This window comes from Acanthochromis polyacanthus, chromosome 13, assembly GCF_021347895.1.
Source record: "Acanthochromis polyacanthus isolate Apoly-LR-REF ecotype Palm Island chromosome 13, KAUST_Apoly_ChrSc, whole genome shotgun sequence".
In the NCBI taxonomy this organism is placed as follows: Eukaryota; Metazoa; Chordata; class Actinopteri; family Pomacentridae; genus Acanthochromis; species Acanthochromis polyacanthus.
This window is the reverse complement of record NC_067125.1, coordinates 18632021-18648466: the sequence shown is the minus strand read 5'-3', so window position 1 is coordinate 18648466 and position 16446 is coordinate 18632021. Positions and strand designations below refer to the sequence as shown.

The 16446-nt window shown below is 42.7% G+C and overlaps 3 protein-coding genes and 1 long non-coding RNA gene across 4 annotated transcripts in view; 1 reads left to right on the top strand and 3 right to left on the bottom strand.

Moving 5' to 3' along the window:
* LOC127536903 (coiled-coil domain-containing protein 186-like) overlaps positions 1 to 16446 on the bottom strand; it is a 218860-nt gene that overhangs the window by 104162 nt on the left and 98252 nt on the right. The gene's annotated exons all lie outside the window — the stretch shown is intronic.
* On the bottom strand, positions 206 to 4595 carry phox2a (paired like homeobox 2A). The gene is made up of 3 exons (XM_022200249.2): positions 4012 to 4595; positions 2654 to 2841; positions 206 to 2479 (listed from the first exon to the last, which is right to left on the bottom strand). Exons 1-3 carry the CDS (start codon positions 4232 to 4234, stop codon positions 1985 to 1987), a joined length of 906 nt encoding a protein of 301 aa, XP_022055941.1. The 5' UTR covers positions 4235 to 4595; the 3' UTR covers positions 206 to 1984.
* On the top strand, positions 4065 to 15460 carry LOC127536916 (uncharacterized). The gene is made up of 3 exons (XR_007946129.1): positions 4065 to 4210; positions 13696 to 13844; positions 14749 to 15460. It is a non-coding gene; the product is annotated as an uncharacterized LOC127536916 (long non-coding RNA).
* Positions 11932 to 16446, bottom strand: part of clpb (caseinolytic mitochondrial matrix peptidase chaperone subunit B) — a 42937-nt gene continuing 38422 nt past the window's right edge. Inside the window, exon 16 of the mRNA XM_051958325.1 lies at positions 11932 to 13882. Coding sequence (XP_051814285.1) covers positions 13841 to 13882 — 42 coding nt within the window. The 3' untranslated portion in view covers positions 11932 to 13840. The remainder of the gene's footprint in view (positions 13883 to 16446) is intronic.

Below are 16446 nucleotides of genomic sequence, written 5' to 3'. Positions count from 1 at the left end.
GTGGTCCGTAAGCCGTAGACCTGCTTCAGAAAGGGAAAGACTGTGCGGTAAAATTACAATAAGTGATTACGTTTTTTAGTAACCACGATTTCAGGAGCTCAGAGTTCATACACGTGGTTTTGTGAGCATTTGATGTCGCACTTAACACACAAAACTCTCATCATTTTTCACACACAAGAAAAACCAGGTCATTGAATGCGTCCGGTAGTGCCTCCATAATGTAGATTTATTAGAATATTCAGAGTAGTGCTATAACTTCTCATTCGCGAGAGCTTTCTGTCGATTCATAGATTTCATTGACGTGTTGGTCTGAGAGACAGATGCTCTGCAATGGAAATAGATCTGTAAAGCAAAAAAGGAAAGCTACCTAATATTTATATTACTAATTACAGAATTTACAGTCACAAAATTTGATGGAGCAGTTCAAATAAATGTAGGTTTGTCACTGACATAATAAAAAATATTAATAAATACATGTTTTTCCCCCTTTTAAGTAGATTTCTGGAGTAAACCCTCCCTCTGAAATCAGTTTCAGAGATTTTCAATATATTGAAACAGAAGTGATTCACAAGCAACTTTGCAGGGTGAAAGAATGTACAAAGTGTTGCGGTTTTTTTTGCACACACACACACACACACACACACACACACACACACACACACACACACACACACACACACACACATACACACACACACACATGCACAAAGAATGTAAACGGGAACAAAATCAGGGTATAAATGAACATACAGTAGAAATGTACAAAGTGTTGTTTGTTTTTTTTGCACACACACACACACACACACACACACACACACACACACACACACACACACACAAAGAATGTAAACGGGAACAAAATCAGGGTATAAATGAACATACAGTAAAAAACTCCATCTCCGTGTACTGGCAGCCTTTGACCAGCGTCTTTTGTGTGTTGGAGTTAATGAAACCTGGCTGAAAAAATAGAGTCAGAGTAAATTGGAAGTCATGTGAGCAGGAGAATCATCAAAAAACTCCTCAGTCTGTGGTTAAAGAGAAAAACCAGATGTAGTACAATGACAGCAACAGTAAAGTCAGCTATAATGGGACTGATAAATGTGTGGGTTCCAGCTTACTCATCGCTTCTCCACCCAAAGAATATAGCAGGAAACTGCAGTAGATGTGGACTGAAAATGGGTTCAAGCACCTGAATTTCTCCATCTCCTTCCCTTGCAGACTTATGTTTTGACGGAGAGAGGCATGATGGGACGTAAAGCTTTGGGGAAGATGAGAGTGTGGGAGTCAGGACTTGATACAGTGAAGGAGGAAGTGGGGGATGAGGTGAACTGGGGAGGTGTCTTGTCTGGACCCGGCTGCTCTAATTGGATTTCTGGGTGCCCCGCTCTGCTCGGCAAAGAGATTTAGGGGGACCCTGTTCCTTGTTGGGGAAGCCTGTGTGTCAGGGGGCTTAGAGGAAGTTGTGCTTGAGGGGTAAAAGTTTGTTTGTTTAGTTTTCCCAGCAGAGACTGGAGCGTGATGTTTAGACTTCTGATTTCAGCTCGTACCTGACCGCCATGCTCATCGGAGCTGCTGCAGGGTTTGTTGCAATGCAGTGAGTGTGAGAATGTGAGACAGAAAAGAGACTGAATGTGTGAATACATATGTGATCCACCTGTACACAAACATCATTTAGACGCTGTATATTTCAACGTCTTTCAATAGAGTGTATCTTTTAATTTTGTCTGAGAAAGAGGGATTTGAACACCTACTGAGAGTGAAATGTTCTCTGTCCATGTCCAGGAAGGTTTAGCAGGTATAGTGTTGCATAATATTTAGGTGTGAAACAGTGACCAGACCTGTGATTTTATTATCTGAGCTTGGAAACAGTTTGACAGGACAGTTTTTCAGGGAAGAACCGAGGGCCTCGCTGAACTACAGCAGACTACACCATAGAAACTCCTCCCTGTTCCAGTTAGTTTCTGCTTTTCTCTTCCTCTGTGCTTCAGAACAGATTCGTCTTGATGGTGGGATTGGGTTTTCTGTGGAAGGAGGACAGGACTCCGGCAAAGGGCCCGGTCATACTGTCCGCCGGCTGCCAGGCCTTCAGAATCTCCTGAGTCTGGGCTGCGGGCTGAGCCACGGCTGGGTTGGACGGGCCCAGGCTGGACCAGCTAGGAGGCTTCAGCCCCTGAAGAACCGGAGAGCTGGAGGCGTTGGCATAGCCGCTGTTGGTGGGAGCTGGACTGGGGCTCAGGCTCGCAGGGCTGCCCAGGTTTCCGTTGGCCGAGCCGGGCAGGGAGGCCGTACTGTCAGGTGTGGGGCTGCAGGTGGACTCTTTGGACTCGTCATCGTCTGATGAAGATCTCGGCTCTCCACCTTTCTTCCCTCCAGAGCTGCTGCTGCTGTTGCTGCCTGTGGTGCCACCAGAGCTGTTGGCTTTGGCGTTGGCTGCTCGCTCCTGCTTGCGAAACTTGGCACGCCTGTTCTGAAACCAAACCTGTCAGAAACCCACACAGGTAACATTTATTTTTCTTTACAGACACAACAGAGAATATGTGATAGATATGTGGAAGAATAAATGGATCGATGCAGTATTATAATCACATCAGATGACATGACTTTCACTTGAATTTTTAGATCTGTGCAGCAGATTAAAGCCTGTTCCTCTCACCTGGACCCGGGCCTCGGTCAGGTCTATCTTCAGAGCCAGCTCCTCTCGGGTGTAGATGTCTGGATAGTGCGTCTCGGCGAAAACCCGCTCCAGCTCCTTCAGCTGGGAGCTGGTGAAGGTGGTCCTGATGCGCCGCTGCTTCCTCTTCTCGTTCAGTCCGGAGGGGTCCGAGAAGAACTTGTAAGGGACTGACAGGAAATAATTGTGTCCGTTTAGTGGTCGAAAAGCAAAATGTGAAGTGGCCTGACTGACGCTTTAAAACTGCAGAGGCCTTGAAGTAAAACAGCAAAAAATACGCAGAGAGGCGGCGCGTAAATGAGCCACGATCCATCTGATCTAAAGGAAACAATTTTAAACGTCCTTAAACGACACTATTTATTCTCATCAAAACGAAACCGCTGTAACTATAGATGTTTACAGAAGACGGATTAATTAACTGATTGAATTCAGAGCCAATCAGAATTGACAAAATTGTGAGATCATACAATCAGTTTATTTCTTGCAAAATGTTGAGAAGGCAGTATCCAAAAACCATTCACTTATGATCTAACTAGCCTTTCTAATGTTACAATAAATATAAATATAATAAACTGTAAATGAGAGTTGGGGCCTTTGTAATACAATTGTACAAGCTACAAAATGACTCAGTTATGAACGTAAAATCGACATAATGAGGATGCTTGTTCAGCTTTTCTTAAAACTTTATTTTGCAATAAACATGCAGTCTATTTTGCTCATTGAGATATAACTGTCACCATGCACAATACACGTATTGGTAATCGAGTCAAAATCCACAGAAACTCCAGAATTTTACTGCAAGGAGTATGGAAAAAGAAATGAAGAGGCATTGTTGGTTCAAAATTGTATATTTTGTTTAAAGTAATTTAAGATACAATTATAGTTATAAAGCAGTTAAAATCGTTTTCTATTGTGGGTCAGCTATTAATGTTGTTGTTGTTATTATTTTATTATATTAATCGGATCGCTGATTTATTCCAGACTGGTGCATTTATCATATATTCGAAGCCTTTCCTTCACTTTTTTCTATTTAACGAATTAATTATTGTTAAAATTTGCACTGATTTAGCATAAAAATGTATATTTCGATAAATTGTGTTTGCAGCGATTTAATTCTGATAAGAATCCCATCAGTTACAATAAACCCCATTTAGGCCTTGGCCTTAAATTTTATTATGCCACACATCACAGTTGAATGTTAAACGGTTTATTTTTCTCATTTCATATATAAAGAATAAATAGTTGTAACGAGATGTAACTATAACTGCTCCTTTCCTTTTGTAATGTTGGTTTAGATACGTGTGACCCTCCGGAGGAGAGTAAAGCAAATGTTTCAGTACCTGAGGAGTACGGGGTGGGCTGGTGCTCCCTCAGGGCTCCCAGAGTGCAGCTGGCCGTGCTGAGCGGAGTGCAGCCCGGGTTGGAGAAAGGTCCGCTCCGGATCGGGTTGTACTGGAAGGAGCTGGCCTGGCTGCAGGAGCTGAAGTCCGCGTAGGCCGACGCTTCCATGGCCGCCATGCAGGAGTCATAGGAGTTCAGGTAGGAGTAATCCATCTTATACATGGAGGTTCAACCGGTGCGAACACCGGTCTGCAAAAACACAACGAGGAGGTGAACCGTGAGTCCCAGAGGCTTCAGGTGCTGCTTTCACTCACAGTCACAGTTTCTCTTCACTACCTCCACACTCAGCTCGTTGCTTCCTCCCAAACTTTCTGGTTTATACCTCACCGCTGGTTCTCCCGGGTAGTAATCCAGATGTTGTGTGTGTGCAGCTGCAGCTCCTCTCGATGTGTGTTAGTGTGTGTGTGTGTGTGTATGTGTGTGTGTCCGTGTCTTCCTCTGGACTGCAGCTCGCTCTGCGCTCGCGCTCCGTTTGACAGCGCTGCTGCGGCTCGCGCGGTGTTTATAATAAACTTGGCAGGGCGCGAGACAATAGCGAGGCGGTGGTCTAGTTTCCATGACAATAGCAGCAGTGAGTGAGCGTGGACACGGACGGCCCCCCTCCCACCCCTCCCACTCCCACTGCACCGCCCACGCGGTCCACAGCACCGCGAGCTGCTTGGCAGGTGTCAGCAGAGTTAAATGGTCAGAGTGGAAGAGGAAAAAACACGACTTCTTCATTTAAATCAGTTCTAATATTCATGCATCCATTATGCACCGATTTTGAATCCCGATGATCACAATCAAGAATCAAGTGATTGGTTTTCTTTTACGTGCATCTGCGCTTACTACGACCAGGTAGACTTATCCAAACGAATGTGAGGAGCCTTTTCAAGCAGGACAAGCACATTTAAGTTTAACAGGCTGATATTATAGGGATGAGTCAGCGACCATTTACGTCTCCAAGCGAAGTACCTGATCTCTAAAAATGCTCAGGCCTTTAGACCACATATGGTTTGTGAAGCTTTTTTTGTGCTCTTTTAAATACCGTACCAAAAATATGACTAACTTTAGGTGAAATATGGCACAAGACCTGTAAGCCTGAGGAGATTACTTAAAAAAGTGAATGCAAATAAATGTTTAAAGTGAATTAAAATTGGTCCGATAATGGAAAAGCACACTTAGGACAGACTGTTCTGACAAACTGAATTGTCTAATGATTATTTAGTGACATTCTTAGTTTAAACCAATCACTAAAATGTACCTATGATGCTCAACCTCCGCAAGATTTATCCCCCAAATAACGCTCTGTCACACTGCCCCTCCAACGACTGGCGGAGACAACCGCAGCTCAGCCACACGAGTCTTTATGTGAGGGAAAACGTCCAGATGTGACGGTGATTGCCGAGATTAAAAGCTTTGATTTGATTCCGATCACTTTTACGGAGATGTCACCGGAGTGCGCGTCAGTTTGATGTATAGGACGAGAGAGAGGCGAGTGGCTGCCGAGACGACCGAGCAACCACGACAGGCTAACCATAAACGCATTGACGCTTCATAAATTGGTTTAAGTTTATTGTTCGGTGTCATACAATGTGATAAGTCATATCCCACACGGCCCCCCATCACACACACACACACACACACACACACACACACACACACACACACACACACACACACACACACACACACACACACACACACACACACACACACTCTCACACACACACGAAGGGGTTTGGAACCGACAGGCGGTCGTGCGCTCCGTGCAGTCTCCAAAAAAATCCCTGCGCGCTGCTTTTCCGACTCTGCTCATGAAATTAACAGGCTTTTTATTAGCGGATGAATTTCACCAAATAATATAATCCGCGAACTAAAATTACGTTGTGCGTGCACGCGAGAAATTAATTAAATTTGGCCCGTGTGCCCGCGCGTAAAATGCGTAATAGGGCTCAAAGTGCGCGCTCTTATCTCCGCTTGACCAGAGGCTGCATGATGATGCCGCTTAATGACATCAACCCCGCAGCACACGCGCGCATGCGTGCATATGCCGCTCTGTGCTCAGTTAAAGTACAAATAAAATAATAAGATTTGTTTACGGCGTTTATCGTGTGGTTGGTGTGGAGTCGGTGGGTGTTTGGGGCGGTGCTGTGATGGTGCGCATTTCAAGTTTTCTGTCTGTCTGGGTTTTTTTTTTAAACAACTAATTAATTATACCCCAAATACACAGCCTTTAACATGAATTTCACACATGGAATCACCAAACACGTCCTGGTTTTGTGCACCCCTTCACTTAAATCATGACAAGTGCTCAGCTCCATTTACTTTGAATGTTTTAATCCCAGAATAATATGCTTTATAGTTGCTACGTACAGGCTAGCTCACTATATGTTATTTATTGAGTTGTGTGTCCAGCCCACATGGAACTAAAAGACACCAAAGTACAGCAGCAAACTCACTCTTTAACTCTGTCCCAAATTCTTCCAATAAAATCACCACAAGTCAGAATACAGACTGCTGCAGCCCCTCTAAAAACACTCAATTCTTTAGCCCACTTAGATAAATATTCTGCCTTTTATAAGCCTTTTGAGATTTATCTGGAGTCCACAACCCGTCCGCTCCCAGGCCGCTCCAGTCTGTTGTGCGTCCTCGTACCCGTCTGCTGGGTTCAGAGGTGAGTTTACCGAGAAACTTAAACTGTTTCAAAGTTAAACTCTCCAGGCCGTTTTCTGCCTCCCCTCTAAAAAAAAAGAGCAACCAGGAGCGACCCTAGCTCTCCCGCTTTTAAGCATTTAAACTTTAATCCCTTCAAAGAAGGCCCCGGTCTCTTCCAGGCCACTAATCCGCCCCATAGTGCTCCGGCGCAGGGGGAGACTTCTCCTCTGCGGAGGCTTTAACTTTGGACTTTTACATTCATGGGGCGATTTGACGGAAACAGTAATGGGGAGCTTTGGCATTCATGGCGTCTGAGTCAACAGAGGAGGACACAATGGTCCCCTGGAGGCTCCTGAGGGCCCCTGAGAGAGGAACCCCGACTATGGGGATTATAGGCCAGTGGGCTATTAGGGAAAACCGTATGAACGCACGTAACGGGCTGCTCGATGGTAATCACAATCAGAGGTTTGATTGAGGAAAGGGCCGGTTGTTTTTTTCAGCCATCATTTTGTGGAGCTATGGAAGAATTATCCACTATTAAAACTTCAAATTATAAAACTATTAACCAATAAACCGCACTGACAGAATCAGTCTGTAAAATACATTCACTACTATAATAATAATAATAATAATAATTAATAGTGTAATCTGATTCCTGTGTTTTGTAGCGAAATTCCCATAATGAATGTGGACACTGTTAAAACATCATAAATAAACCTCTTAACAGCAGCTTTAGTTTGATGTGTGTCTTTATTTGTAAATTCTAGCTTATAATGACCAAATATTTTAGTTGATTGATTTTCTCCTGCGCTCTCATCACTCATATTTTATATTCCAGGGGCTGATCAAACTGTACCAGGCCTTTTTTTTTTCAGGCCTCATTAATTGCCCTGTCTGCCCTTCATCCGAAAGGGTCGTGATCTGTGGAAAAATTAAATTCTCCACGTTTATTCCTTCCCTTGCTCCCGTCTCTGCTGCCGCTGTAATTGTCTGTGATGGTCTTCCAGCCCAAACCGTGCATGCAGATCGGCCCGTAACGGAGCAGGAGGTTGGAGAGCTGGTGGCCGCTGTCTGTGATGGATAGTCCTGATGGAGGGATGGAGAGATGTATGGATAGAGACAGGTCAGGAGGGATGAGTGAAGGATGGGGCACTGGTTTTGATGAAAAGCCACGCGGGAGGCCCAGTCCGGTTTGTGTCCAGTGACACGCGGTGGTCTGATGTGTGAGTGAGGACGTCAGTCAGAGACAGACTTCCAGCTCCATCCATCACCGAGGCTCAAAGAACAACACGTCCAGAGCGCCCAAAGCCGTTTTCTTGCGTCAGACTGAGGCATGTATTGATTGTCAGGTCTGGATATTAACCTCCTCTTTGTAGAGCTCTGTAAAACACGCGGTTTAATGCGCAAATTAAAGCACAGATTACAGAGTCGGTCTGATGAATCAGTGCCAAAACGCAAAAAGTCGATTGAACACTGCATGATTTGAGCATCCAGCTGATGGCTGCTGCAGGAGTCAAAGAGGCAATAAATGAGGGAAAAACAAAAGAGATAGAGGCCTACTTCCTGAGTATTTTAGTGAGATCCCAGTGTAAACGGTGTTCTCTACAAGGAATAATCCTCCATCACTGTCTGGTTCCATCTGAAATCACATTTAAGAGAATCAATTATTTCTATAAAAACGGTTAGAATAGCTGCAGTAGCTCTGATAAGCCTCACATTTATGCGTTTAAATTGACTTAGAAGCAAAATGAGCTAATTATACAAATTATATTTCGATTTTAATATACATAATGATGTTATTTTTAAAATTATAATCTTAATCTTTTATTTTATTTTTATTTTTTATTTTTTTTTACCAGGAGTAGATACATTATAGGGCAGAGTGGTTCAAAATGTGTGGTTTTTCCTCATTCTTGAATTTTGCTGTGATGTAAATTGCAATATTAGACCTATAGTCGATACAGATCAATAGAATAGTGCAGGAAGCAACAGTGTAGAAATCACATTTGTGGTCCTTCCCGTTATAAATGAGTCCACTAGTGCGCGTTTCACTGTCACTTGTGCGTATTTTTGTTGTGCGTAAAATACGCAGCAGCTCCTCGCGCTCTCACTGACACATACAGGTGCTCTCCATCATGTGTTCATCCTGTTTTTGTTGCATGTCATTTTTAATATCCTGTCAGTAGTTCAAACCTGTAGCATGGTTTTGCTATTTGTAAAACATCTTTGTAATTTAGGAGGATCAACAGCAGACCGGCTTCTTCTCCGTTGCTCCATCCTCAGCTCTGACCGCTGACTGCGTTAAAGCCACCAGGCCAGCGTGTGATCCCACAGAGGCGGGCAGATGACTCGCTACCTGCAGTGTCACTAAAATGTGTCGTGTCATCGCCCCTCTTAAGCCCCTCTTCCCTCGGAGGTCGATTTGATTGCGCATAAAATATAATCAGAACTCGCGGATCCTGCCGTTAACATCGGCCCGCGTCTTGACAGCGGCAGATTGCTGGCTGCTGCGCATTTGATTTGCACCGTGATGGATGAGAGACGGTGCAGGAGGAGGAGGGGGAGGGAGAGAGAGGGGTCGGTGGGCCCGGGGGTCCCGTCGGCGCGCCTGTCCCCGCATATCAGTCCCCAATTACCGGAATATACCGTGACGCTCCGGCTCGAGACGACGGCGCGCATCTAACCGGGTTAGAGACGAAGAGAAACGGCAAGTTACATTCAGCTCCTCACACAGGTTGTGTTGATACCTGATCAGAGTCAGATTTGGGCTCACAGTTTACCCCAGAGGAGGAAAATAAAGTTAAACAGACCACATAATGGTGTAAAATATAAGCTGAATATTTTTTTAATTTCCTGAATCTAATTCTGTTTCGGTCACTGTGCCGTTTATGTGGGTCACAGCTGTAACTTGAGCCAAAGTTGTTGAAGACGCTGTAATGCAAAATTAGACTGAATAACCTCAAATCAGAGCCTGGAGGAGAAACACCTGCAATGAAACGGCTTTTTTGTGCGTAAAATCTCACCATATTGCAGCAAAACATCTTGTAATTACAAATTGTGTTCAAAATATGAAGAAAAGTTGACAATCTCAACATTGTGCCCTAAAAAGAAGCACATTTAGAGAATAACTGTGTATCCCCAACTGAGCAAAAACATATTTGCTTGAAGGTTGGCGCAACACGAATCCACATTTCAATCTGACTGGATTGAATCTATGACCACCCCAAAGTCCTAATGAACCAAAATAATCGTGCAGCACAAATGCTGAAGTTGTCAAACCTTCCTCGTAATATGGCCATAAATTTAAACCCATCAAATTACACTCATCCTGATTTAAGTCCACTCAAACCTGAGTTGCATTCATCAGAATATGACGCAGAGCAGCTGCGGTGATTCACATGCTGCGTACATCTCTGCTGCGGCACCAGACCTGTATTATCCTAATGGATAACGGCATGTTACTTAAAAAAGAAGCTTTTTAGGATAAAAAAAACACAGCTCCCGGGAGACCACGGTACACACACACACACACACACACACACACACACACACACACACACACACACACACACACACACACACACACACACACACACACACACACAGAGGCGCACCACAGCTGGAGCAGCGAGGGATGGCCGCGCGCAGGAGAGCTTCTCCAAACACGCTAATTAGATCTGGAGCTCTGGCCCCGCGCTCTGAAAGCAGCCCAGCGGCGGGGCGCGCGGAGCTGTGGAAAGTTAATTGAATTAAATTCCCTCTAAACTAATTAGGCTGCAATCTGCCACGCGAGCTGTCCCTGAGCAAGGTTCGAATTAGGCGGAATGGATTTGTTCCTTTTCTTTAAAAGAAAGGAGGACAGACTGTGTGTGTTTTTTTCAGTCCGCTCCTTTATTTGTCTTTTATGCTAATTATCCCAGAGGGGGGACGGTCACGTGATCGTCCCGCGGTACCCGGTGGGTGCGCGCACCCCGTCCTCTGGGTCCGTCCACCAGAACCGCAGCAAATATCCCGATGGTTTGATCCGAGGCAGAGTGGAAGGTTTAGTGCAGCTGCATGAATGAGGAGCTTCTCCAAACTGAGAGCTGAGTGGACTTTAGGTAATGGAGGAGAAATCGATCGGCTTCCTGGGGGAGCACAATGAGGGAGGGAGAGATGAGAGGAGTGCAGAGGGACACGGATGAAAATCCCCCGTTAAGAGCAGGGACAGATATGATAATGGGAGAGCTGCTACTAGTCGTTCATCATTCACCACCTCCACCTGGCTGCTGCACCTCTCCGAGCTGCTGCTGCTGCTGGGCTGAATGAACACAAAGACTCATCCAGGATGCAAACCAACAGCAGCAAAAGTTTCTGCAGGACACAAACTGTAGGAGGTCATTGCAGCTCATGGTGGCACTTTAACCTCTGAGTCCTGTACTGGCCCCATAATCCTGTCCTATTCTGTCAGGCACATGCACGGTCAATTATTCTGATTGAAAATGGGACAACAAACTGTAATTAAATCTGATCTACAGACAAATCTGAAGAAAACCCTGAATATCTGAGAAAGGGGCACAATATTGGACCTTGAAAGTTCCCAGAATGCAACACTCTTATCTTTGGAAATCTTTTGAGTCTTTATACAGATTGTTTATTATCAGTTATACCTTCCACCAAAGTTAAACTACACACTCTGTTTAAAACATCAGAATCAGCCTGTATAACGTCCCCAAAATACATGCAGATGCAACAAAGTAAAGGAAAAACCTGAACCCTATGTGAGGAGATCCGGTGGCTCGGTTAGTCTTAGAAAAATAAAGGCGCTAACTAGAACCAAAAACTATTCTTTGCAGTGATGCCATAGAAGAACCATTCATAATTCAACAAAGAAATTGTGTAAGGAATAATTTTCCAGAAAGCTCTGTGGACCTTCCTGGTTTAGTTGTGATAACCCCTTCCATTAATATACATTCAATATTTTGGCTTCTGGACTGTTGGTTAGACAGAACATGTTAGAAGATGTCAGTTTGGGATCTGTGAAACTGCAACTGATCTTTCTCTCTGTTTTCTGACTAAACAATAATGAAAATAGACCCTGGGAGCTGCTACCAAACCACATAACTCCAACAAAAATAAAGAACCTTTACTGCTTTAAAGAACCACATGAAGTAAGTGAACAACCATGCTCTAAATGAAGCGGTTTCTCAGTAGGTGATGGTGCGTTGAGGAACCAGAGAGACTTCTGAAGAGCCCTTGAAGAGCCTTTATTTTTCTAAAAGTATGCTAGACTGTGCAATGATCAAAACACCAAATGAAGATAAAACTTTGAGAAGAATAGTGTTACATTCCTCCAGCAGGAGAATCAATGTTTTGCAGCACTGGAGTTGTTGTGGCAGAACATGGTAGTCCAACACTAACTAAAACACTTTAACCCTCCTGCTATCTTCATTTAGAGGCACCAAAAAATACTGTTTCCTTGTCTGAAAAAAAAAAAATAAAAAAATTCAGCAAAAACAATCCTCAAATTTTTTGAAAATTTGCAAAAACCTTCAGAAAGAAAATTCCAATAATTCTTTAAAAGTTTCCCTTAAAAGTTTTATGAAAAAAATTTTAAATCCCCCAAATTTGGCAAGAAAATTCTGATAAATATTTTCAAAAAATTAGTAAAAATCATCCAAAAATATATGATTGGCCGTCCGGTTGCCCCCCCATAATTTTTGTTGGAAATTTACATTACTGATACTCGATCTCTGACGCTCCTGAATGCAACTTCATTGTCCAACTGCACCTGAATGCATCAATGACGTTAGTTTGATCTTTTGAATGTATTTATTTTGGATTTGAAGAAGCTTTGAAGACGTTTCCTGGTGGAGGAGAAGACAGCAGCTTTGTACCTTTGCGGTAAGAAGACTGTGGCCGTTTCTCAGTGCGTAACTGTCCGTACTTGCGTTTTCAGGTACTCGTGAAACGTCATCATCGAGACTGCATCGGACCAGACTAGTGTAGAGTAGTGTGACATAGATATGAATCAGTAGATAGGACACAATCCTTTGAGCTGTGTGCTACAGCGATGCTAAGCTAGTGGGGGCAAAGTTTCAGAGCATTCCGTTCACGGAGACGGCGTGAAAACAGAAACAAGTATGCTGTCTCACTGTGCTGCATACAATTGCACGCTATGTCGTACGATTGAGACAAGGAAACTTGGAATAACTTTTCACAAGTAAAAATGGAAATTGGCTCTTTTTTCATTATTAAATCTTGTTGAGAGCTAACTAGTCAGCCACTAGCACAACACTAACTAGCAGCTTGACAACCAAATACCAGACGATTAATAGTAACTGTAGTATAGCTGTACAAGCAGTAGGAGTAATACTAGAAGTACAAGCAGCAGCAGTAGTAGTATAAATAGCTGACATGTTTAGTTCTGGTATCAGCAGTACAAGAAGGAAAATGGAAGTTCAGTTCTTCTACGTCAAAGATTTCAAAAATAAAATAACTAAATGAGTCTTTATGCCTCCAAATTTATTTTACAATAATTAAATAATCATAGATAATAAAAAGATCAATAGTAGAGAAAACCTGAGAGAATAATTTCCTGAAAAGTCTATGAAGGAAAAGCAGCTTTTTCTCCTGAAAGATCAGAATCAGCTTCAACATCTGCATTTGACAGCATCAAGTCAACCAGAAAGAAGAGAAAAAAGAAAATGACTTCTTTCTGATCACATCTGTTCCACTGCTCACATTCTTCACATTTATAGTCCACTTTTAAAAGTTCAGCAGACAGGTGCTCTGCTTTGGAGTGTGACGATGTCGTCGGTGATGTGGAGACTGAAGTTTCCGTTTCACCCACAGCATGCTTTAGGGCCCTCGGGTCGGACTTGATGTTTGAAATACTGACCGACAGCTCAGATTTAACTGTTTGCAGTTCTGTTTTGATGGATGTTAAATTTTCACTTAAAGCCACCAGGAGCTGGGTCTTTAAAATAACCGCCGTCTCGTTACAGAGTGAAAGCAGCAGTTCCTCTTTAAGGTCAGAGATTGCAGCATCTGAGGGCCTCTTCAAAAGAAGACTCAGTTGATGAAGATGTTCTGGAGCAGGGCCAGAAAGACCACGACCAAACAGCCTTGAGAGCTTAGGCAGTGTCTCCCTCAGGTGGGTGTCAACGGTTTACGATCAGGTTTGTGGTAATCCTGTCAAAAAACAAAATAGAAAAAAATCTAGATTATAAATCAACATGTAACCAAAGCACTGTGTGTATAACAACATAGTATAGGATGTAGTTCAGAAAATGTCAAAGTATAGTATACTTTTCAAGAATAACAGTATGGCCTGTACTTCATAGTATAGCATGTCAGCAAAAAAATTTAGATTATTATGTGGTTCAAAAAGCGCAAAATGATAGGATGTTGCCTAAAATTATCATGTATGATATGTGGTTCAAAAAATGTCATAGTGCAGTATATTGTCAAAATAGTACGTTATTCAAGAAAACATCAAATATGTTGTCTAAAAAATGCCATAGAATAATAGTTCATTGCACAAGTAAAAGTATAGTAATTTTTAAAACTGTTCAAATTCTTATAATATGTTGCTAAACAAAAACAAAAAATAAATAAAACAAAAAAATGTCATAGTAATATGTCAATTAAAAAAGCCTATAGTATAGGATGTTGCTCTAAAAACATCATAGTTTAGCCTTTGGTCCACAAAACGTTGTTCTGTCCCGGCTGTCTGAAGTAGGTGAGGAGCAACACAAAGACAGTCCAAATGCTGGTTTCCAGAGGGTTAGATGAGTATTTATTTGAAAAAGTAAGTTTACAACAACACAACATGTGAGAGGGTTAAAAGCAAATGGGTGTTAGTAAAATAAAAATAAATCAACAGAACTAAAAGTGAACTTCACATTGACATTGATGGGCATTCCAACCAGGAACAAAGTAAAAGATCATCAATACAATAAACTCTTCCTGTTCACTTCTTAAAACCCAAGAACACACCGCAGTAGCACCCTAAATTAAAACTACCAGTGGGTTTCCCTGTTTTCCTTTCTGAACAGTTCAAAGGTCCCAGTCTATCTCCCCACACATCCACCAACCACTGGAACTCATCTCCAAAGTTCTGCTGAAGCTCAGCTTCCCTTCAGAAGAAGTGCCGCCAGATGAAGGAGCCTTTTGAGAGGCAGCTAGCATCTTGATTAGACCATACTTTGGTCTGATCCAATCTAACTTCAGCTCCAGAGACGGCAGGCGGGACGAGTCAACGGAGGCCGAGTGGACGAAGGCATGCAGCTGAGTACATCCATCCATCCATTCTCTATACACCGCTTCATCCTCACTAGGGTCGTGGCGAAGGCAGGGGACACCCTGGACAGGTCGCCAGTCTACATATACAGACAAACAATCACACTCACATTCACACCTATGGACAATTTAGAATAATCAGTTAACCTCAGCATATTTTTGGACTGTGGGAGGAAGCCGGAGTACCTGGAGAAAACCCACGCATGCACATGGAGAACATGCAAACTCCATGCAGAAAGATCCCACGCCGGGATTTGAACCGGGGATCTTCTTGCTGCAAGGCAAAAGCGCTGACCACTACTCCACTGTGTAGCCCCAGCTGAGTACAATCCAGAAAACAACAGAGGAGGAATGCAGCGGCCCAGGGCCCGAACAAACAGAGTAGCATAGTATTTCTCTTAGAAAATATCATATTATAGCCTTTGGTTTAAAAAACGACATCATTTACATCATATATTGTGCAAATAATAAGTCAAAGAAAGAGACAAACATTGTAGAATTGTAGTAATTGTGGGCTGACTGATTTACTGATTATCAGTATTTTAATTTTTACTGATTTACGTAATAAATACATTTATAAATGGCACTACTTTGGCTCTGAACCTTTATCTACCTGTGGTCGCTCTGTCTTCTTGAGTGATTTGATTGGTTATATGTCACAAATAAAACTTCTTTAACTTAACATCTGTAAACAAAACAAAAACATATCAACAAAGTTTTCTGTTGTTTGTGTTCTTCTAAGTTTAACTCCAAGATTTTAAATACTTTCATTTACTGCAAATGAATATCTCCTCCAAACGTCTCACTAATAATCATTATCCACCTTAAAAACCCACAAAGCACCCCTCTATACTCGACCACACTTAGTACAGTCCGGTTCCCCCTTCTATAAATCTGCTTGGAATCTTCCACTTCCTGTTTGTCAAAGTGGCCTTCTACCTGGACAGGTTTTGTTGGAGCTCATGCAACAAACATTTTGGGTAAGTGCTCTTTAATTTGGATGGATGACACTGAATTAGAGTCTGTTTTAATGAGACTGAATTCAGATGTGTAGCTCTGTCATTAAATAGGAAATTATTTCTTAGAATTCACAGAGGAAAGTCTGAAATGTTTGCTAGGTTAGCGTCCCACATGTTCTGTGGCTCAGCTAAAGCTAACTCTCTCCAACGTCTGGATCTCTGGAGTTGCTTGTTGTTAAAATGTCTTGCTAAAGGTGCAGAAGCTCAGAAAGTCTGAGATGTTTGTTGAAAATAAGCTCATTCTCAAGTCTTATCTGAACTGTCCTCTTTAGTTTGAACTTTCCCTAAACTTAGGAGTTAATGACAGAGCAGCACATCCAGACTCAGTCTCATTTATGTAGAGATTAAACTTCAGTGTCATTCATTGATGCTAATGTGCAGTTTTTCACATTTGTTGCACATGCTTCTGACCAAACCAGTCCAGGTTGAAGATGA

Bases quoted from the DNA above. Each gene is read 5' to 3' on its own strand.
- phox2a (XM_022200249.2), bottom strand. From the start codon at position 4,234: ATGTATAAGATGGATTACTCCTACCTGAACTCCTATGACTCCTGCATG. The intron at 2,842-4,011 runs GTACTGAAACAT...ATTTCCTGTCAG, and splicing joins GCCCACCCCGTACTCCTCAG to TCCCTTACAAGTTCTTCTCG. The intron at 2,480-2,653 runs GTGAGAGGAACA...GGTTTCTGACAG, and splicing joins TGACCGAGGCCCGGGTCCAG to GTTTGGTTTCAGAACAGGCG.